Source organism: Fistularia commersonii, chromosome 26 (genome assembly GCF_037954325.1).
Source record: "Fistularia commersonii isolate RoL2024-O1a breed Wild chromosome 26, RoL_Fcom_v1.0, whole genome shotgun sequence".
Taxonomy (NCBI): domain Eukaryota; kingdom Metazoa; phylum Chordata; class Actinopteri; order Syngnathiformes; family Fistulariidae; genus Fistularia; species Fistularia commersonii.
In genome coordinates, this window is record NC_141309.1 from 10,151,153 (window position 1) to 10,173,611 (window position 22,459).

Here is a 22,459-nt window from a genome sequence, read left to right on the forward strand (position 1 = left end):
ACACAGAGAAAAAAACATGTTTGTTTATCTTCAAGTACTATGTTGTTGAAGACCCAAGAATACAATGTTCATCAGTCAATACGCCTTTCTGCACCATCACCATTATCGACTCTATTCTCTTCTCAGTACTGTTATAAGAGTCGTGTCAAGACCAACAACAACAATCCGACCCAATCCTCTTATCTCTGCTGTGTGTCGCTGGGACTGCGCATCTGTCGGTCTGTTTGCTTTGCACAGGCGGGCCATGATATCCCCTTCCATTCCATTTTTTTTTTCATCTCTTCTTCTAAGAAAAATTTGAAATAATTAGTTTACAGAGAGTTAATCATGGCAGAGTAGGGTGAGAAATGGAAGAAGTAAAAAGGGAAATTGGCTTTATTTCACAACCACAGCTCAGCCTTTGTCAGCCACAGCACTAATGATACAAGGGAGAATGCAAGGTTGGAAAGGGAGATGGGTAAAGGACAGCTACTGTATTTGGGGATGACATAGTGCCAGCTAAGAGAGTCACATAAGGGCTGCTTTGAATTGTTCTCTACAGAAAGCCAAGGCATCTGTTCAACTGTTTCCATTTTTGACACCAGGTCTGTTCCCACGATCCTGGCTCCTTTGAGGTTAAAATCAACATGAAAAGTGACTTGTGCCCCAATGTGCCTCTGATTGTTTTTTTTAGCTTGTCTTAACTGATTTTTTATAGACATCCTTCAACAGAGACAACAGAATTTGTGGAATTCATTGATTATAATGGAAATTATTGGGATAATTTGGACTGAGGGGAGACAAGAGGGCACCAACATGTTTTACATTCACATCACGAAAATACCCAGTGCTGCATTTTCTGCCATCTGTTTTCTGTAATACACAGCCTCTGTATGACAATGTATTTCATAGTGAGAAGCATTAAAAGGAAGACCTGATATTTTGCAGCCACTAAAATGTTTGATTTCAATCATTGGATACTTAACAGGTGTGTTTTACATCATTACTTTTGTCCTATTTTCTTGGTATGTATAAAAGTCACTTGATCAGAATTAACCTGTCAAGTATTTATTTTGTCTTCATACATTTTTACTGATAGCATGTTATTGCTAAATAAGCGCGAGAGGCTTCCGCTTCCTGCACTGAGGCAATCCACTGAGGATATTTCTCTGAAGTAACATATTGACTTCAGTGGTAAATCGTAAAGTGTTGATAGGCAACTGCTATCAGAATGGAAACTTTGAACTGCTGTTATATTTTTTAGTGCCAGCTTTCAATTGATCTGAATTAAGATATAACTCAGATCAATGATACAACTCTGACATAACCTCTTTGTGGCAGTGCCACTATCACTATCTGATCACTGGAAATTAAATGAAACGGTAGTAACTGAACTGCACTTCATAAACCACCAGGTGCTGCAGAACCACTCCGTATTAAATCTGGTCGGAAACATTTTCTTTATTAAACTAAAGACAGCAAATGGAACATCATACATTTTACTCCTGAGCTGCACCTTCTGAGGTTAAAGTACTTGATATTTTGCAACTTCAGATGCTTAAATCTCCCAAATGTATGTGGCAATAGTGTTGCTGTTAACAAACATGATCATCTGTAGAGATACTACACAGCAGGCCAAGGCCAAAATTATTGCTTAAAATTAACACCCTGCCACTTTAAAATTTTTATAACATTCTGGCAGTGGGAATTAAGTCTGCACAGTTACTATATTTACTGTTGATATTTCAAACCTAAAGGATAATAGGTCCACAAGTCTGACTTTGAAAGTAAAATTCCCAACTTTTTAATGTGATATTTACTGTTACAGGTTATTATTTTCTTGTTTCCTTTTTTTACCTCCTTCTGTATCATAAAGGTTCTCTCAACTATAACGGTTTGAAATATTATGTTGGATTTTTTTTTCTTCCACAGATAGGACTTCAGATTTAATGAGCTTGTAATTGGAAAATGGTTATGAAGGCTTCTTTATAGCTGTATTGCATGGGTATTTTTTTTCCTGTTTATTTAATTCGACTAATTAGCAGACACCATACTGTAATCGCTCACTTTACCACTGAAGTCATGTTTGCTCAATTTTCCAAGTAAGCTAAGCTTAAAAGACAGAGCAAAAGTAAAAAGCACCCATTTCTTAAATGTCTCCCAGCGATTTAAGGCAACACGGATAGAGTTTGGACAACATTTATTGTACACGTCTGCTGTTGAGATTAGACATAACAAATAAACCATGTTACTTCTTATTTTGGAGGTTGAACTTCACAGCAGCAGTGCAGAGATGCAAAGCAGTCTGTGGTTGGTGAGACGGAATTCAGTCAGTGAACTAAATATTATGTCATCATCGGTGCAGATATTACACAGGCAGAGATTACTAATAAACAACGGCCAGTAATCTGCTTCTCCATCTGCACCGCTGGAAAGGTTGCATAACTCACATCAGTGTGTGTATATGTGTGTTTGCACTGGAGCAAAATTACCAAGGGGCCAAATGTTAATCTACGTTTTGGAAATTCATGTGCATGCATATACTATGCGGGTCAACAAACTTAGAATTTTATGCAATCTGAAATGTAATTTTGGATCACCTAATGGAGCACTGTGTGAATTTATGCGTTTGCATGCAAATATTGCTCTGCACACATGATTATGCACAATAATATGTGGCCCTGTCTCCTCATTTATACATATGAATAATGAAAGAGTAATTACTGGCACAATATTAAACATATTTAATCAGATGTTTCATGCCAGTAACCCCATAGAGCCACAATCACTCGTCAAACCCGCGTGCATGCACGCATTCATCAAACTGATATAGTATAATTTAATCAGTGTTCATTTTGTACCAGGTCTAATGAATGACTAAAAAGCTAAAACAAGTAAAACAACTTCTTCAACATGAATATATGAATGCAGTTTTATTTCATCTACTGAAAAAATAATTAAAGACTGAATGCTTCCTTAATATTAGAATGCTGCCCCTTAAATATGCTACTGAAAAGTGCATTGTCAGAAATATCTGAAATGTTCACATATCATTGTCATTCGCCCAGTCGAAATCTTCCCCTTTCCCTGCCTTCTATTGGAAGCATCTTCGATCAAGCCCCCTCACTGGTGGCTGCACCGATGACTGATCGCTGCCAAGACCGCCTTTCCTCTCAGTTAGTGCGTCAAAGCGTGCCAATACTGCCCTCTAGTGGAGATTTAAGTAAGCCAATGGGCAGTTGTATTATGGTTATTTTTATGCAAAAAATCTCTTTATCTGGTTGTGCAGAAGACATATTTTTATAAGTTATTGAATTTTTTTATCAATGTCTTCTGTGTTGTGAGAAATTGATTAATTAATGCAGAATTAGTTTTAGTTTGGTAAACAGCAGCCATCATATTAAGACACACATAGATTACTTGTACAAATGATAAATAACAGGAAATATAACACAGATAATAATGCTTAATATGAAGAAGTATTTCAAATTAATACAACAAGAGTGTACATCTTAACTTCAGCCCAGATCATTTTGATTTATCAGTTAAAGCAAATTAATGGTGCTTGGCAATAACAAATTATGAAGCCACTGATAACTTAAGTATGTTGATAGATCTTACTAAGACATCAACTGAGGGATATTAATCCAAAGGCAGTTCATTAAATGCAATCCATTCAGTTTGGAAGATTTCAAATACAATGTTTGTTTCAGGACAATGAAGATGCCTTTAAGGAGTTTCCCTTAAGGGGTATTTACAAATCATGAAAGTTTCATCATGTGACTTCTGGATAATATAAGTGAGTATAAGCAGCATAGCAGGTAAAATAGCAAATTTAAAATGATAATGCATGCTTCAGTTTATTGTGAAGACCTGAGATGCATCTGTCTGGCCTACATATGCGTGATCGTGATCTATTATTCAAACTTTACTAGATAATTTGGTCCTCACATATATTAACAATGATGAAATGCTAATCCCACTGGGTTGTGAAGTAAAATGAATTAAAATATACAGCAGAGATGGTTCAGCAGGTGCATGACCCTGAAATAAAGTGTGTTATAAAACCCAGCTCCCTTTGTTGCATATCAGTCAGTTTTTGAATTGCTGTTCCTGAAATGACAATCCTGTCTAATAGAACAAAAAAGAATTTTGTTTTGACATGCTGACTTGATCATTTTAAATGCCCAACAAAGTGGAACTGCCAACACGGCTTCTATTAACTGCTGCATTTAACTATAACAAGTAAGGCCCATTATTTGTGTCACTTTGGGAAGTATCGCCAACAAAACGCTTTCTATAAATCAAATGTTTTTGTTAATTGTTCATCCTTATTACATGGCACAGCAGGTCAACGTTTCAAGCTGCTTGTTCCAGAGCATCTTTTTTTATTATTTTTAAATCCATTCATTCAAAAAAAATTACAATCAGTTAATAATGCATACATTTGCCTCCATTTGCATCCATTCATCTTCGACATTCCGAAATGTATAATTTATTATTTAGAAAAATAGAATGTGTCTCCTTTTATATGCCATCTACCCATTAATTCGTGTACTGAAACCCAGAATGTATGACTTGATATAAACATGCATACATACACATGCACATGGCGCCCTCTGTGGCATTCATGTTTGCATGCCGGCCAAATGTACTGCGGAGAGCAAAGTAAGAATTTCATTATAGGAGGACAGGTTTCCACACAGTACATATGACAATTAACGCAGTGAATCTAGTATAAATTTGGTGTGTGTGTGTACATACGTATATATATATATATATATATATATATATATATATATATATATATATATATTATGTCGTCACAATGGAATCATAGGTATATATATATGTATATGCGCACTTTATATATACACTATATATATACAATACTATACATACACTATATATACACTATGCTATACTATATATATATATACTACACTATATATATATATACTATACTAATTATATATATAAATATATTTATGTATGTATGTATGTATATACATATATATGTGTGTGTGTATGTTTGTGTATATATATGTACATACACATACATATGTATATATTTTTATATCAGCTTGTTGTATATGCGTGTGTATGTGTGTGTATCACAATCACAATACTTAAGTAAATCCTGGTGGGTCATTTGTTACGTTGCATGGCCCCATCCCCATAAACAGTATAATAGAACAGAACAGATTAAAAGAAAGCAAAAGGAAAGAAATTGACCACATTAAGGCAAAGAGTATCAAATATAAGAAAATAAAAGTTGTCTGTATATTCATTATATTTGTTTTTACGATGAATGGAATTCATGCATATTTTCTTAGTGATTTATCACGTTTACTATCACTGCTGTACCGTTTCCAGTCAAACGTTCTTTTCGAGTGCCCCTCCCATGTATCAGACTATACTAGAAAATTGCATTAATTAATGATTATTGATTTCTCGCCCCAGCACGCCGGTACGAGTGACGTTGCGCAAAAGGGCCTCCCAGACTCTAACTTGGAATACCCCATCCGGAAGTGGGTGGTGGAGTCACCGTCACCCAAGTGGTCACACCACCATCGACACACTGCCTGCTGGGATGAGGCTCGCTGCCGGAGATTACCGGAGATCGTTACGAATCTGATCCCCGATCGCCCCCTCGGACACACAAGTTGTCATCAACGACCGCTCGCAGATCGGGAGTACCGGGGAGAAGGCGCCGCCGAGATGATGGAAGAAATAGACAGATTCCAGGTGCCGAGCGCCGTCCAGGAGGCGGAGATGCAGGCTGAGATGCAGCCGCTGGTAAATCAAACCTGTGGGTGGGGGGGCTTCTACATTTTAACATTATAACTGTGTTTACTTATGTGATAACACTGTCACTTCGGCCTGCTGTTGCGTTACTCCGCGCTATGCGATTCCGACACGTTTAGCCATATTGGCCGATCATCACAGCTCATGTGTCAAGTTTATGTATGTATTTATTTATTTATAGAATCAAGAATCAGGAAGTATGGCGTGAAACCGGCGTTTTTAATACAATACTTAGCGGTGTATTTCCTTAAAATTGAGCGTTTTTAGCCCGTCCAGAGGTGCGTCCGGTGTTGTGCTGCGTAGAGAGCAGCATCCGTCATGTCTGGCGAAAACAAGCACTTCCATCCCGACACCATCACCGCAACATCCTCAGCATCACGCAGCAACTCGTTCCGACCCTCGACTGTGCTTCCAAGACTTGGACGAAACCAAGGTTTTTTTTGTTTTTTTTTCTAGCCGGGAAGCGAGGCGGACGTGTTTTGTCCCAAAACCTACCCCGAGTGAGGTGGAAAAAAAAAAAAAAAACCCTGTGGGTGATTTGATGCGCTCCGTGGCCTGCAGCGGGGCTCGGGGTTACTGCAGCCTGCGGGGCGGCCTCCCCGCCGCGCATGGCCTGTCTGTCTGCCGGCGTTTGCGTTCCCTCCTCCTCCTACCTCTAAGTTGTCCCTCCATATTATCTATAATTTTAGATCCTCGGTCCACCCTAACGATGAACGATCCAGGATCACCTCATATTCCAAAACACTTGGGCATGGTTAAGTTATATTTTGTCTCATATCACCATGTTATCATTACTGTCTGGCAGCAAAGAGTTTCATTGTACAGCGAAAATTAACATTTTGGATCATGGAATGTAACTGATGGGTAGTGGCTCTTTCAGTGACTTATTACCATTCTTAATCTTGTCAAATAAAATGGAACCATATGGCGGATGACAGGGTTGTGTGCTCAGCTCTCGGGGTGGGGGACCACAGAATGACTCGCAGTGGAGTACAAGCACTATACTTAGGTCACAACAAGAATAGTACAGCAAAACTGCAATTATTTACACTTGGTAAGGCCATTCTTCAATCAGTAATGAAATGTAAAAGAAAAGGAATTGTTTGTTTTTTTCATTTTAAAACTATGATGATGAAACAATATCTTATCGTATCCATTCATTGACCTTGACTTGTAGAATTATTTATTAAAATGGACTGTTTAATGCACTGTGTCCTATTGATCCCCTGTGCTGTTGTCAAAATTGAATTATGTAAAATAATACTATTCTGTTCATATTGCAAAGTTCCTAATCGTGGCGTTCACTAGCATGTAAACTTAACTTTACTCTTATATCTGCATTCTTGTTATTGCCAAGAAACACATACTGGGTGATGATGATACTCGTAGGATGGGGGAAAGTAAAATGGGAAACACTGATATTCTTCAGTACTGTTGGAGAAGTTGATGTGCAAAATAGCTTTTCGAATATCAAAAGTCACTTTTGATAAATTTTCAGGAGCCCCCCTTTATAATGTTGATGTTAATCATCCAACAGGTCCTTACGACTATACAGTCTTTAGGGTTATCACACTCTGGCATTGTTAAGCTGAAAAATAGCTCAATTTATATATGTATACCAAATACTGGTCAATTTCTCATCAGTTCTATTTTACCTCCTGCATGTGGTTCCTAATCCTGATGACAGTTGCTTAGATCCATGTGATTCATACTTGCATATTTTTAATTATGTGACGATTATTATAAAAATAAACAAGTAGATCATTAAACCTGATTAATAAAATAAGTTAGTTCTGAAATAATCAGGATCAGTTGTATAGTCAAAGTTATTTATTAGATGTTTCTGTACATTTTAGCATAAAAGTTTATTTTTTTAATATTTGCCAAAATTCAACATGCTTTAGGTCAGGGGTGGGTAATTATTTTAGCTGGCAGGTCACATTTCTTATTTAAGTTTTATGCACGCGCCAACAAGGTATCATGTCAATTGAATAAAATGAAAATTTAGATAAACTTAGATACTTAATTTTTTTGGCATGTTATTTCAACTTCAAAATCATTAATGATCATATAAATGTACCGACATTATTTTGTATGCACCGTAATCATCTACACAAAATTAAACAAAAGGAAAAAATAAGGAGTTCCTAAATTCAATATTGATTGAAAATACTTATTAAAATATTCAAAGAAAATTGTTTGGAGGGCCAGATAAAAAAGCAAAATGGCCCAAATGCCCAAGTGTGCTGCAGTTTCATCGGTGACCCAAAACTGCCCAGATGTGTGATGGAAAGTGTGATGGGTTTTATGCCTCTATGTTTGGCCCTTTGACTGACCGGCGACCAGGTCAGGATGTATCCTGCCTCTCACCCACTGACAGCTGGGGAAGGCTCCCCACAACCATGTTAGTAATACAGATGTTGGATGAATGTATAAAACTGGGATGAATATGTAAAACTGAACATAAGTTCAAATCGTAGTCATAGCTTCCTGGACTCACAACAAATCAGGACCGGCCATTAGAGCGGTCGATCTGTCTATCACATTTCATGGAGTAATCCAGCGCAGTACTATATGATACAAAAAACATTGATTTTTAATGCATACCTCATCACAGTGCGTTCCACTTTATCCTTCTATCCACTTATGTGTCTCCAGGACCCAGCTTCGTCCACAGCCTCTGAGGCGGACTCCGACACCAGAGAGGGGGAACCTGTCACCATTAACTACAAGCCTTCACCTCTGCAGATGAAAATAGGTGAGTGGGTTTCATTTCTGCTTTTGGAAAACCGGTCATCGTCTAGTCAGCTGGTATTTTACAAGGCGCCCGCTGTTGGCAGATGCGGGTTCCGGCGGGATATGAATCCAGCATAATCTCTTATCAATCCCGAGGTCTTAGCCAAGGCTGTGTACCGAATTTGTAGCTGAGAGGGGCGTTTTAATTCTCACTGTGATGGGATCTGAATAGTGAGGATCAATATTGTAATACAAAGTAAACCAAAAGAGGTAAGACTTGGGGGTTTAATCATCCTTTTATGCTACTATATGATGAGGTCAACAATCTGTCTTATTTTGGAGCTTCAGCAGATGATTAAAAAACACAGATTCTTTTAATCCTCTAATATTTCCTCAACATATTGCCTGGCATAGCTAAAAACTTGTACTCACCATTTTGCACGCCGAAACAGCTAATCCTTTAGTTGCTTGTTTAATCCAAAAGGGAGTCTTATTTTTTGAGTGTTTTTGTTCATTGTAGATTTATATGCAATGACCTCAATTAATGAATCGTTACACTAAATGGAAACTTAGTGTGTGTGTGCGTGAATGTCAGCCATGCTGTATTGTACATTTAACACTAACGCTTTATCACATTATTCTTTTGATAATCTTTAAATGAAAAAAACAAAAAACAAAAGCGCAACAGGAACTGTATTGCACTACTTTACCACACCATACTGCAAATGATTTGAGCAAGTAGATTTTCAAATACATCCCCAACTGTGTCAATGAGGAGAAAGGATACTTATCTGCCCCGAAGCATGTTTTGCGGTGAGCTGCATTTAAAATAAAACTGTGACAATGTGAAGTGTGTCATAGTGCTGAGCAAAAAATTAAGATAACTGAGATACAACCCGGACTTAGAAAATTGCAATGCAAGAATAAACCTACAGGACTGTCTCAGGAAATTAGAATATTGTGATGAAGTTCTTTATCTTCTGTAATGCAATTAAAAAAACAAAAAATACTTTTTCACAGTATTCTAATATTTTGAGACAGGATTTTTGAGTTTTCTTAAGATGTAAGCCATAATCAGCAATACTAAAATAATAAAAGGCTTGCAATATTTCAGTTGATTTGAAATGAATCCAGAATGTATGACATCTCTGTTTTTGTAATTGCATTACAGAAGATGAAGAATTTATCACAATATTCTAATTTCTAAGACAGTCCTGTATTCATTCTTGACAATATTTGTCCAGTCAGATAATAAAATTGAGTGAAAACGTGGGTGTCCGAGGAGCAAAGGACCTGTAAAGAAATGGATGTACACAATTTTTAGTGTGTTAGTCAATCCTATGGATTTTGTTCCTGCTGATCCATCAGGCCACAAAGCATTCTACTTAAGAATGAAACAAAACATAATTCATTCGTGAACATTGAAAAAATGTGTTGTTTGCTTGCTTTTAAGACTACTCCATTTCACTAGGCGTTGCAAAAATGGTCATTTTCAATCTGCTGTAGTTTTGTACGTCATTCTTCTTGTGGTTGTGTTTGTGGCACAGAGAAACAGAGAGAGCTGGCCAGGAAAGGCTCATTGAAGAACAGCAATGGTGTAGGAAGTCCAGTAAACCAGCAGCCCAAGAAGAACAATGTTATGGCCAGAACACGGTAACCATTAGTCACTTCAGTCTAAGGAGACTTTTAACCTATCCACACCTCACCTTCCCTGAATGGTTCATTAAACTAGAATCTTCCCTTCCTTCCAATTAGATCATCCTGATATGCAACATTGTAGTGTTGTGGGAAACTATAGCAAGTTAACTAGCATGAAAAATAACATTTCTCATTGTTTTTTGACATCTGATGTATATTTAACCGTTAAGTCAACAATAATTGTACACATGTAACTCCCACGCAAAATGAAATAAAAACATATTATTTTGATGCTCCACCGGGAAATCTGTGTTCCCGGAAAGTCGAGGCTGTACACTCCCAACGCAACACTAAGTAATATCAGATCATTGTCCAGGTATATACTCCTTTTTGATTTGCTACGGAGCGTGTTTTAATTTCAAATTATATTTTAATATCGAGACACCCACTTAGTCGATTCAGGTTCTGATTCAAAAACCAATCACTGTTGCTCTAATTTAAACAAGTTTGACTAGACATCTTTACAATCAAGACGCTTTACAATAAAGCTGCATGATAGTATTTTATAACCCTCTACATTTTTATGCATTTTCTTTATCCAATAATTCCTGATAAACGAAACCATGCTTGACAATAAATCATTAACATAATTAATATTTGATTTCAAAGCACATCAATAATACATGAACAAATTCTCTTTACTCTTTAGTACTTTAGTTGGAACTTCTTATTTTTTCTTATTTTATTTTAATTTTTAATTTTAAGACATTTTATTTTATTTTAAGAAATGGTTAAAGTCATTCTCTTTCTTAAGACCTTTGTTAATTTTATAAATGGGACTGTGAAAAACTATATTTATTCATGTCAGCAAAAAAGTAACTTTTGTGCAAGAAGTGATTAGAGTGATTGTTGTGGTAACATTAGAGAAGTCTCAAATTTCTTATTACATTACTTCACATTACGTTATATTACAGTCATTTAGCAGACGCTTTTATCCAAAGCGACTTATAAAAATTGCAATTCAATAACCAAAGATCCAAAGAACCAGGAGTTGTTATTCAGAAGTCGCCACTCTACCAAATAGCCATCTCAAAACCATATACATACACACATTCATTTCTTCGTTTTTTTTTTTTATTCTAGCCTCAATTTATGATGGCATTTCATATCTTTATTTTTGTGTCTCATATATGAAAAAGAAATTAATTGATGTAAGGGTTCTACAATTTCCAAGCTAAAATAACTCCCTTATTCTCCATTACTCCTTCGTCAGCAATGATGTCATCTGGTCTTTCTTGTTTCTTTCTGTCTGACTTTCTTACCCATGTCACCTTCAGTGTATATCTGTTACACCTTATCTCCCCTATGTATTTTCTTCAATAACACCCAATTTCTTACATTTCTGATCACTATTATGTACCCTACCTCTCTCCACACAGGTTGGTAGTGCCCAATAAAGGTTATTCCTCTTTAGATCAGAGTCCAGATGAGAAGCCATTGGTGGCCCTTGACACAGACAGGTAAATACTGCAACTTCTTCTCTTATACCTTTATGCTGTGCTTGTACACAAACGCATAAATAGTGTTCTTACTTTTATTTTTCTCTTTCAGCGATGATGACTTTGACATGTCTAGATACTCATCCTCAGGATATTCTTCTGCTGAGGTGGGCTCTCTTTTGCTTTATTGTTTTCCCTCAATTCTTTTTAACTAGCTTGCTCCTCCAAACTTCATAGGCTAGTTTTGTTGCTGCAAGTTGCATAATTCAGTTGCAGGTGCAGTTTAAGACAATATGTATAAATATTAACAGAAAGCTAATTAAATGGCATGTCACATTGCTTAAGCTCCTTCATACACTAGACACGATATAGCTATGAATAACAGATCGAATTTCAGACACCTTAGCATTTCTTTCTTCCTTACCTCCATTGTTTTCCTCTTTCTGGCTGGTTTGGTCTCCAAATCTAAAACCTGCCAGAGGAAGTTAACTCAGGTACAGTAAGTGATGTCACCTCATAAGTCACTCAGTCTCAACATTACATAATTATAAGCAATTAGCAAGGAATGCACCATGACAACAATATTGTAGTGTACAATGGGTGAAGCTGAGCAGTGGTAGTTGTTTGCCGTATGGTGCGATAATGTTTACTGCGGTTCAGTATAAAAGGACAGCAAATGGCAAGACTAGAATCATAAAAGTAAAAAGGGAGGGAGTCTAAAGTGCTGATAATGCTTTGTGAAATGTGAAATGAGTCACGATGTTGGAGACAGGGTGATGAGTTCAGCTCTTTTCATTCATATGGCAAATAAAAAAAGATCCAAAAATAAAGTAATGTGAGCCTTATGGCTGTTAAATACCTCTGTGATACTGAGGCTGCTTTGGTACATCCAGATGTATTCATTAAGTCAAAACACGCATTTGAAATATTTTTAGATCCCTTTTTTAGGTTTCATATCACTTTTTGTATCACCTCTCTCTACCTATATAATAATGTTTTTTTTTAAATCCTACATCCTAATTCTATTAGCCTATTTTCAACATGCAAATTGCAACATAACATTTGCCATCACAGTTATGGCCAAACTATTATTATCAGTGTGAGCAGTGTGCAGTGTGATACATATGTTTTCCATTTTCAAGCAAGGATAAACATCCAATAGCTCCAAGGCTGGTATAATGTATTTGATGGAAATACGTACATCCCATTACAGAACTCGGTCATTCTTGGCGCTCAATTTCTGCTGGACTGAATGAAAATATGGGTGTAATTATAAATGAAAGTTAATTAATAAGAGGGTCTAATTCATTATCTTGGCGGAATCTGCAAAGTGAAGAATAAACATGCAAGCTCCTCTGTTTGTCTTGTAGCAAATCAATCAGGATCTGAACATCCAGCTGCTGAAGGACGGTTACCGCTTAGATGAAATACCAGATGATGAAGACCTCGATCTGATTCCACCAAAATCGGTCAACCCTACCTGCATGTGCTGCCAGGCAACTCCCTCAACCACCTGTCAAATACAGTAGCCCCGTCCTGCTTTTAACCTCTGACCCTTCCCTTTCAACCTGACATAATCTAGATATTCATTTGCTGAGTTAACTTCATCGCCAGAGGGGCGAAAGTGAAGCATTAGTAGATTATTATAATGGCAATTTAGTGATATGTTGATGATGGCGATGGCGATAAATAATTCAATTAACAGACAGGAGGTTTTGGTTAAAACCGGGCAAAAAAAGGTCATTAAACTATTCAACATGTATTTAAATCAGTCAAAGTGATGGTTTCCTCCTATGGCAGGACGTACGCTCATGTTTGACAACCCTTCCTGATGAGAACGATGTAACCCGACAGAAGTGGACGTCAAACAAATGGTCAAATGATTCTATAAAATAATTTTAATTTTCCCTAAAGTATCAGAAACACCAATTCTGCTTACTTGGCTGCTTTGTTTACCTGAAATTTTGGGAGTTGCATTTTGTATTTTTTTCCCTTTTTATTTCAATACTTAATTTTTTTTTAACTCGTGTGGTCGGTATGATTGTGATGCGATAAAGCGGAGATTTTGCGTGTGGACAGCTGTCTTGGTTTCCCCAAATAGTGGCTGTTAGGTGCAGTATCATTTTACTGTACACAGTTGTTATGTAGCACAGGCCAGTTCACTGCACTCATTCACACTAATTTTACACTCATTCCCTTTCCTGTCTTTGCCTGTCTTGAAGTGTGAGACTGAATGTAGGGCTGTGCGATAAAATAATCTAGTTTGTATGAGCTAATACTGATCAAAGAATGACTCATTTCACATCATAATGCACCATATTATCAGCAAATCATTGGTGTTGATATTAAAATGGACTGTTGGCGATGGCCCGAAATGCTTATGATTCAAAATGTGACATATCGTCCTTACATAATCTGCAAATGTTGTATTTTTATGAGTGATCTAGTTCTTATTTTGCCAAGTGAATGTGGATATTTTAAGGAGCATTATATTTTTATCTGCGACAGTCAATAGGCTGTCATGTTAAGAATCAATATAATAGTGTCTTAACTTGTTAACTCTACTACAGGAAAGACTCAATGTTCTCTACCAAAAATTTACAAAAAATGTGAGTATATAGGTCGTGCTTATCACCAAGGTGTGTTGTGATATACATCGGCACCCCTAATTTTAAATTATGCTTGTGTCATAATTGACACTATTTACGCAAAATTCCTTTCATTTAAACAATGCTTATATTCTTCTATGAATAGGTTTAGGCTTGCACAGGTTGACATGGACTACGAACTATTCTAAATTATGCTGAGGACCAAATGAACTAACCACTTTTGACATCAAATGTACTGCAGTTCAATATTCCTAATTATCCGAATATATCCGGATATAATCAGGTAGATTATACCGCACAGCCCTAGAATTTCTGAACTTCAATTGCTAAAAAATAAATGCACGAAGAGCACTGGATCAAATATTTGAAAGGATGATTATAAAAATGATTTTGCACATTTGATTTGACCCCCGTTCTACAGTGCCATCGATTGCTACTTTTCTGACACCGTGCCTATTTTTTTTTTTTTAATATATGCACATTTTGTTCATTGTTTCGGGCTCATGTCGATGTACCCTGTCCTCCAAGAGAGTCGACACTGAAGTTGAGTGTCTTCAAAGGGAAGATTATATATTGTGGTTGAACATGATGCTCTCGTAATTCCTGCGCTATTGAGGCCAAAGGTGTTACTTCCGCCATATTGTGTTACTGAACCTGGTGATCATTGGACTCTCCTTCTTTTCCATTTCTATTTTTATGCCACAGAAGGAGCATAAAGGTTCAGATGCCTGGAAGAATTTAACCCTCTCCTCTCTTTCTGCACACATAAGTTTGCACGCGTTGTCATGAAATGACGACATAAAAGTTGGACAGCATCTACTTGGCTCTTTTGAGTGGCGCGAACAAAATGGTTTTGTAATGACAACATTCAAGACTTGGGGCATTAAAATCTTTCAATTTACAGCCCTTTAATCCGCTCATTATTTGCAGTTACAGTATGCCTTAAGTACCAAGAAAATTAAATGGCATGAGTATTTATTGCCATCCTGATTTGTTAATTTTTTTTTAAATCGACATTTCCTGTTTATTGATTTTTTTAAGTATTTAGACATGGATATTGATTTTCTTAATATATATATTTTTTCCCCTTTTTTTAATGAATTTCTTGTAAACACTTCCATTATGGTATATTTAACAATCTTATTGTTATGTGATGTGTATGAAAACAAAAAATAAATAAACAAAAAGTTTATGGACCACTCCATATTTGACTTTCACCGTACCTTTACCAGCATCTCAGTTTATCAGACACAGGATTTCAAAAATTTTAGACATTTCAATTGTAAGCTTATTTAACAGGCATTAAATAAATTAATGCAATTAGGTTCCGTTGGATGTAAATAATAACTTGATATTTAGAAAGAAAATATTTTAATGATAAAACAGTAGAGCATTAATTATTACATGGTTATGTAAAATGCAATATCTTAGGGTTTGCATTAGCAGTCCCTTATTACAGTACGGTAGCGTCAGAAGTAAGAGCTTCAATTGCAAAGGCACCAACATTTAATCACAGTTGTCATAATGTCAGAAAAAACAGCATTTCACTCAATTAATGTATGTATTTTGTGTCCTCGGAGCTTTTCTACACCTAGTACTACTCTGTCCGGACATGTGAATGCATTATATGGCAAGTATAAAAAGAAAGCTTATTACACCAACAATGATTCTGGCTCCTCGAGTGGACAAATAAAACCTCTCGTCCCATTAGTACTTGTACAAAAGATTACCGGACAAATGATAAATACATTGTACCAAACAATGACATAAAAAAAAATAATAATGCTACATGAGTAATTGATTGATTAAACAAAAAAAATTAGTCAAGCGTGACTTGAACGGCTGAGTAAGAAATAAAAACCTGAAAAAAAATGGCTTGTGTGAAATGTTGTGCTTCAATATCGCCACCAGATGGTGTGATATTGATCAAATGACCGCCAGTCCCTGATACAATGCAATGTTAGGACACGCAATGGCAAAAATTGAGTAAACATAAGTCAGGTTCAATGTACAACAACTAGCACTGCCGCTTGAAGAGTGTGTGACGAAACCTACTGACATTCGTTCAGGAAATCCGTAAAATGTAGAAACCCACTAAAAAAATTCACCAGAGGACGGACCTCTTGTTTACAGCTTTAAACATTTTTCGTTTTTTTTTAATTTTTTTTCTAAATATAAACTATTGTAATTAACACCAAAGAGTGTTTATATTGGAATTGGGAAAAACATTGTCTCACATACATTTTTGAAGAATATCACAGGCATATCTTTACGGAAATATTGACACCATTTTAGCACGGGTAGATAACTGCAGAAAGTAAATTTTAAAGGTAAAGGTAACTGACTTTTAATATACGTATCAAGCAAATTTGCCGTAATGATTAGCAGGTACACTGGGATGTGACAACATTTACGCAATAAAGAATGCCTCGACCTAAAGCTCACAGCATACTTGACTTACTAAGCTCAAAGTCAAATAACATGAATTTGAATATCCAAGCTCTGTAATTCTTTACAATTATCCATTGTCTTATGACTCTCTAATAACACTTAACTATTCTATGCTGATAATCATCAATCTGTATTATCTCTCTATTTACATGTCAATACTGCTAAACTGTACATAGACATTAGTCTAGACCAGAAAATGTGTGTTTCTGTGTGCAATTGTAATTTTCATCCCCGGAGCTTCTTCACCGAACCTTGAATACCCCGGTTACAAAATGTTGCAGTCCTTTAATAATCGACAGACCTCTGAGTGGATACATGTAGTGCCCCAACAACTACGAGCACAAAACTAGTTGGATGACAGATTCTTCTGCGTAACCAATCCCTTGCACAACTAACTGTAAAATAATTACAAAAGATAGATTGACTTTAACGGTCTGACACTGAGTGACCCACTGAGTGAGATACTGAGTGACCCAGAATAAATACCACAGCAGAGACTGAGGAAAGCTCTCATTTGAGCTCAGATTTGTGGTTCTATTATCTTTCCCACAACGTTATTTGTATAGTGGTTTGGCTGGTTGCATCTGAATTGACCAGTGGGCGTGTCACTGTTTTAGTATGCCTCCGTGTCTGTATTATCTACCTGCATACGTGTACATACAGTAAGCAGGTGTGTCTCACACCCCAGGGGGGCTTTGGTCTCCAGAGTCAGAGGACGAGACGGAAACGGAGAAACGGCGCCTCTTGGCCGCGCTTGAGCCCTGGAGCATGCTGGGGTGGAATCCTGCGTGACGTCGGGCGTGTTTTGTCAGGTGGTCGCTCCTCATGAAGCACTTGTCACACAAAGGACAGTTGAAGCGCTTCTCTCCGGTGTGTGTGCGGTAATGACGTGTCAGCTCATCTGATCTGGAGAACTTCTTGCCACAGTCTGGCCAGGTACATTTGAAAGGGCGTTCACCTGGGGAAACACACACACACACACACACAGATCATTTCTCTTTTCTAGCATGAGGCTCCTTTGGTTGCACACAATAGACCAACCAGTGATATTCAAAATTCAGCCTAATATTAAAGGGTATTGTGAAGTGCTTTGCTTTGCTTGGACAAGGAATCGAACTGGTGCATTCAATCAGATCAGGGTCTCAATTAAAAACCTGATTTGATGGCAGACATCAACACAGCAGCTGAAATAGACAGTCTTTTGTGAGTGGAATGCCTTTTGGTTTAAAATATCTTTTCCCGAAGCCGTTCTTTTAAATCCAAATCTTTGGCTTTATAAATACAACGGAGAAGGAAAGTGAGCCTTTGAGCTTTTGAAAATTCGTTGGGCGGAACCGAGTTTAAGAGACTTAAGACACCTCGCTGTCGGTTATTCGGTCAAGCTGGTGGAGATGTTTTTCATTACTCTCGCTCATTACTGCATCTCCGTAGTGGCACAATAAGTAATACATTCACAATTGAAAACCAATGCCTAATTGATTGATCAGGAGTGCTAATTGTTGGGCTCTGAACATTGGTTTTAATTCCACTACTATATTTGATCATTCAAAAGGACCAATTGTGGAATCGGAATAAGAGGAGATTTAGAATCTGCTCCCATTTGATCACTTATTAACTGACTTTTTCTTTTGCACCGGTTGTAAACAACCACAAACATTCAAGCTTATGTGCACATTTAAGGTCAATAGAGTTAAGAGCTGTGCTTGTTTTTTTTTTAGTCGCCCATTTGTGTCCAGGTATGTGGCGTTATCTTCTTGTTTCAATATCCAAGCTCTACTTTGAAAGGCAGTACAAAGAAAACTCTTTCAGTGGGGGCGACAAAATCAAGTCGCAGGGAACACAAGGTACCGAGTTTCCCCAAACAGTTGAAGGCAACATAAACCACGCATTCTGGGAACAAGACGGTTTTGAAATCGTGAGTCATGTTAAGGGCTGGCTGAATAAAAAAAAAAAAAAAAAAAAAAAAAAAAAAAAGACTAGAAATCTATTACGGCCACCCCTCCTCCTCCTCTTCTTCTTCTTCCTCCTCCCAAGCCACGTGCTTCACTGAGCCACATGCCTCCTCTTGTTTACAACCTCGGATAAGAGGAGGGCGGATGGGGATGACGTATAAGGAAATAGTGGTGCAGGGTGTTACCTCCAGACGGGAGCATGTGGGGACACCAGTGTCGCAGTGACCTACAACGTAGCCACCGGCCAACGTGTTGACATTTAACCCTTGCCACTCGCGTTGTCGATATTATAGCCGTTGTTATTTTTTTTCCACGAGTGGCGCAACGCGAAGATCCCGTCCGATCGCACGGACACTCCGTAGATGTTGGATCGTGTCGGTCATAGGGGCGGGGGCGTTGACATTATGGTGCACACTTTTCGCTGCCGTGAACTGGCACACGCAGGTTTGGCGGCTGTTCCCGAAATGCACCCTGCCCGTGGGAGGGAGGGTGGGGGGGCGAGTGGGTACGGATCGTGAACCCCGCCCGCGGGCGCGCCTTTTAGTCACGCCGAGGCGCGATCCAAGCAAACCACGACCCCCCCGCACCTTATTTCATTAATCCCCCCACTCATTGGCAGGACCGCGTTTTCTTTCACTTCCTCCCCTTGGGTCACATTGCACGACGAAAGCGCGGGCCGGGCGGGCGGCTGCGTGTCGCGCCGTGACGCAGCGATGACATCATCATAGGTGGCGCGGGAGATGTACTTAAATAGTTATTTTTTTCTCTAATTTATTTATTTATGTATTTATTCGTTTACATCTTTATGTTCATTTTTTTCTTTTGTTTTGTCGTCTTTTAAGAAAAAAAAAGCAGCGCCAGTGACGTCACTCACGGTGTCCAAGTCCGAAATGACGGCATCGGTTTCGCTGTCGCCCACAGAACCGGGCCGGTGAGTTTCGTAGGCGTGTCAGTCATCGCCCCAACTTACCGGTGTGGACCCTGAGGTGGGCTTTGAGGTGGGACGACTTGCCGTACATCTTCCCACAGCCGGTGAACGGGCAGCAGTGTCTCTTCTCGGGCGACTCCTGGATCGGTGCGGTCTTCTTGCTCCGGGATTGTTTGGCCGCCTCCGACTCTTGACTGTCACCGGCGTTCAGCCGGCAACTCCCCCGCTCCGCCTTCTCCTGCGAGCCGACGTCGAGACATCTGCCGGCCCCGGGGCCGCATTTGTTCAAGTCCAGCAGAATCATCGCCACCATCAGTAAAGTCCGGTTCTCCTGGCTCTCTTTCAACATGTCCTCTGTCCGCCCCGGTGTTCGGCCGGGGACGCGGTCCGCAGAAATATCAACCTCCGACATCACTGAACCGAACCCGGAAGACAGGAGGAGGAGGAGGATTCAGGAGAGAGAGGGAAAAAAAAAAACAAGATTTTAGATATGATCTAAAACAAATCTCGGAGGATGATCGCAGCAAGTAGTTCCACCGCAGTCTTCCCTGGAAACATGTGGTTAACCATCCACACGTGTCATTCTCAATGTGACTGTTCCGCAAAGGCAGCCTTTTCTTGTGGAGGCGGACAAACAACCCCCACCCCCCCTTCAAGGAGGAAAGACAGCCGGGTCCCAATCAACCGCCGCCCCCCCCCTTTTCAATCCGTTCGATCAGTCAGAAGCGACATTTAGAAAGCAAGATCTTGGGTCGGCGTTCATCCGGTCTCTCCTCTGCGCTCCCACTCATGCGTCAACTTGTGCCGTCTCTCTCTCTCTCTCTCTTTTTTTTTTTACAGCAAGCACCACTTCTCTCTGCCCTCAACTCCAAGAAACAATTTCGCGGAATCCCACGGTGTCATAATAAAGCGAGACGACGATTGGCTGGAAGGAAACGTGACTCCATTTGGAGGAATCGTCTGTTCCTGTGCGTGAGTGATGTCCCGGTGGCCAATCACACGGGGAAAGTGGGCTGCGAGTGGGTGGCACCGGTTTGGTGCTACTTCCATGTGCACAATTTGAGTGGGAAATATGGAAATCGTACCCCGAAACACGTTTTCTGCCAATGTTATCTCACCCAAGCACTCAAAATAAACACCCAAAACACCCGTTGCTTGATAGATGACGGTATTAACCTAAAGAAAAGCGCGTAATTAACATCCCCGGGTGAAAAATATCATTATCGAACGGCTATCAAATGTATCGTAACATGTAATTAATGCTGATATGAGAGGAAAAAATGGCTATGTTAAGAGAAACCTGTTCTGCGTCGAATAAAGCTCCTACAGCACAGTCCGCGCCTTGGCGTCCCCGCTTTACGCCTTAGAATCTGGGCGTCTTGTAACACTATCACCGTGTCCGATACTTTTCAGAGGACTTGAATGTAGCATCACGACGGGCGGACTCAGTTCGTATCCTCACAGAACCCCGTTACCTAAAAATGCCTCCGGTTGTGGGAATTGATGATGATACCACCCAGTTGGTGCGGCGGAAACGAGACACATGTCTGCAAATAACTGCTGCGGCAAACAACCGAATCGACCTCTGTGGTCATGATTTGAACTTAAATCTTATAACTTGTTTTTTTTTTTTTTCAAGAGACATGTTTTGATTTCTGAGACTGAGGCAAGACTGTGACCCGTGGGCGGGTCTCACTTTTTGCCCCAGTTTCACAACCATGGCTGCTTCCTGAGCAACCAAAGCAAAATAACTTTTGTCAAAGTTAGACTGAACTTGACCGCCCAGTGGGGTCATCTGGGGAGGGTCGTTTGAGGCAACAGCTTGTAGTATGTCTGTGTGTGTGTGTGTGTGTGCCAGGACCAGGTGAGGGTGAAGACTGTGTATGTCATTGTGATACTTGAACGTTTGTTTACCTCGCCTGGCACTGTGTTGTCCCTCAATCTTCTCAATCGCTCAGCCTCTCCTAAAGCCAGGCCAGCAGATGGGTTTCTTTAAATAGTTTTTTTTTTTTCCCCCAATAAAATGAAAACCACTTGAGGTCTATGTTTATTTAAAACAGTTTGACGTACACACTTTGGTTTGTTCAGCCACCAATAATATCACTGTACGAAGCCACTTATTTTATACCTCTGGGGATCTTTGCGACAACCGGCTGTAATAACTTATGATTCCCGACGGAGTATTTTGTGTGGGGTTTAAGTAAACATCTACTTTTGTTTCCGGTGTGTTTTCAGTTTACAGGGCAAGTTCCTGAGATTTCCAACACAAATAAGTGGGTTGCAGTGAAATATGAGGAGCGGCCTTCTAATGTTCTTTTACTAACAATTGAGACATGGCAGTTTTCCAAAGCAGGAATAACAGCCGGACTATGAAACTCACCTCACATGAACCCCCTCGTATATCAGCTAGCCAAGTGTTTAATAGTTCTGCATTTCCCTTGCTTCCTCTGTATGAGCTGACCCTTTAAATCCCACACATGAAGATGTACCGGAGTTCCTTTTCTCCCTCAAAAACTGCTATGACAGCAGTGCCCTTTGGTGTTAAGAGACGATGACCCGTGAGTTAGTCCACTGGCTCAGCATACACGATATTCACAGTGGCTCGGGCTCAGTTGTCGCCAGCAACTGCAATGTGTGATCACAGATTTTAAGGAATTTACTTTCAATCGCGTGTGTATCAAATGTATGATATAACAGCTGTTGAGGATCTTTTACAATATAGAAGCATGATTGTACTTTAAAACCCTCTACATTCTTTTGCATTTTCCTCATACAATAACTCCTGATAAACGAAACCATGCTAGACAATATATCATTGCCATCATTAATATGTAATGTTAAAACATGTCAATAATACAT

The 22,459-nt window shown here is 38.9% G+C and overlaps 2 protein-coding genes and 1 long non-coding RNA gene across 3 annotated transcripts; 2 read left to right on the top strand and 1 right to left on the bottom strand.

The window, feature by feature from the left end:
* The first annotated feature begins 5,507 nt into the window (after positions 1 to 5,507).
* Positions 5,508 to 18,705, top strand: fam219ab (family with sequence similarity 219 member Ab). Its single transcript, XM_086174328.1, has 6 exons — positions 5,508 to 5,778; positions 8,446 to 8,545; positions 10,071 to 10,176; positions 11,601 to 11,681; positions 11,773 to 11,827; positions 13,031 to 18,705. The coding sequence occupies exons 1-6, from the start codon at positions 5,701 to 5,703 to the stop codon at positions 13,187 to 13,189; spliced, it is 579 nt and encodes a 192-aa protein (XP_086030454.1). The 5' UTR covers positions 5,508 to 5,700; the 3' UTR covers positions 13,190 to 18,705.
* On the bottom strand, positions 15,624 to 20,444 carry klf9 (Kruppel like factor 9). The gene is made up of 2 exons (XM_086174327.1): positions 19,643 to 20,444; positions 15,624 to 17,678 (listed from the first exon to the last, which is right to left on the bottom strand). The coding sequence occupies exons 1-2, from the start codon at positions 20,010 to 20,012 to the stop codon at positions 17,398 to 17,400; spliced, it is 651 nt and encodes a 216-aa protein (XP_086030453.1). The 5' UTR covers positions 20,013 to 20,444; the 3' UTR covers positions 15,624 to 17,397.
* Positions 19,318 to 20,933, top strand: LOC147218538 (uncharacterized). The gene is made up of 3 exons (XR_015108835.1): positions 19,318 to 19,400; positions 19,515 to 19,603; positions 20,441 to 20,933. It is a non-coding gene; the product is annotated as an uncharacterized LOC147218538 (long non-coding RNA).
* The last annotated feature ends 1,526 nt before the right edge of the window (positions 20,934 to 22,459 follow it).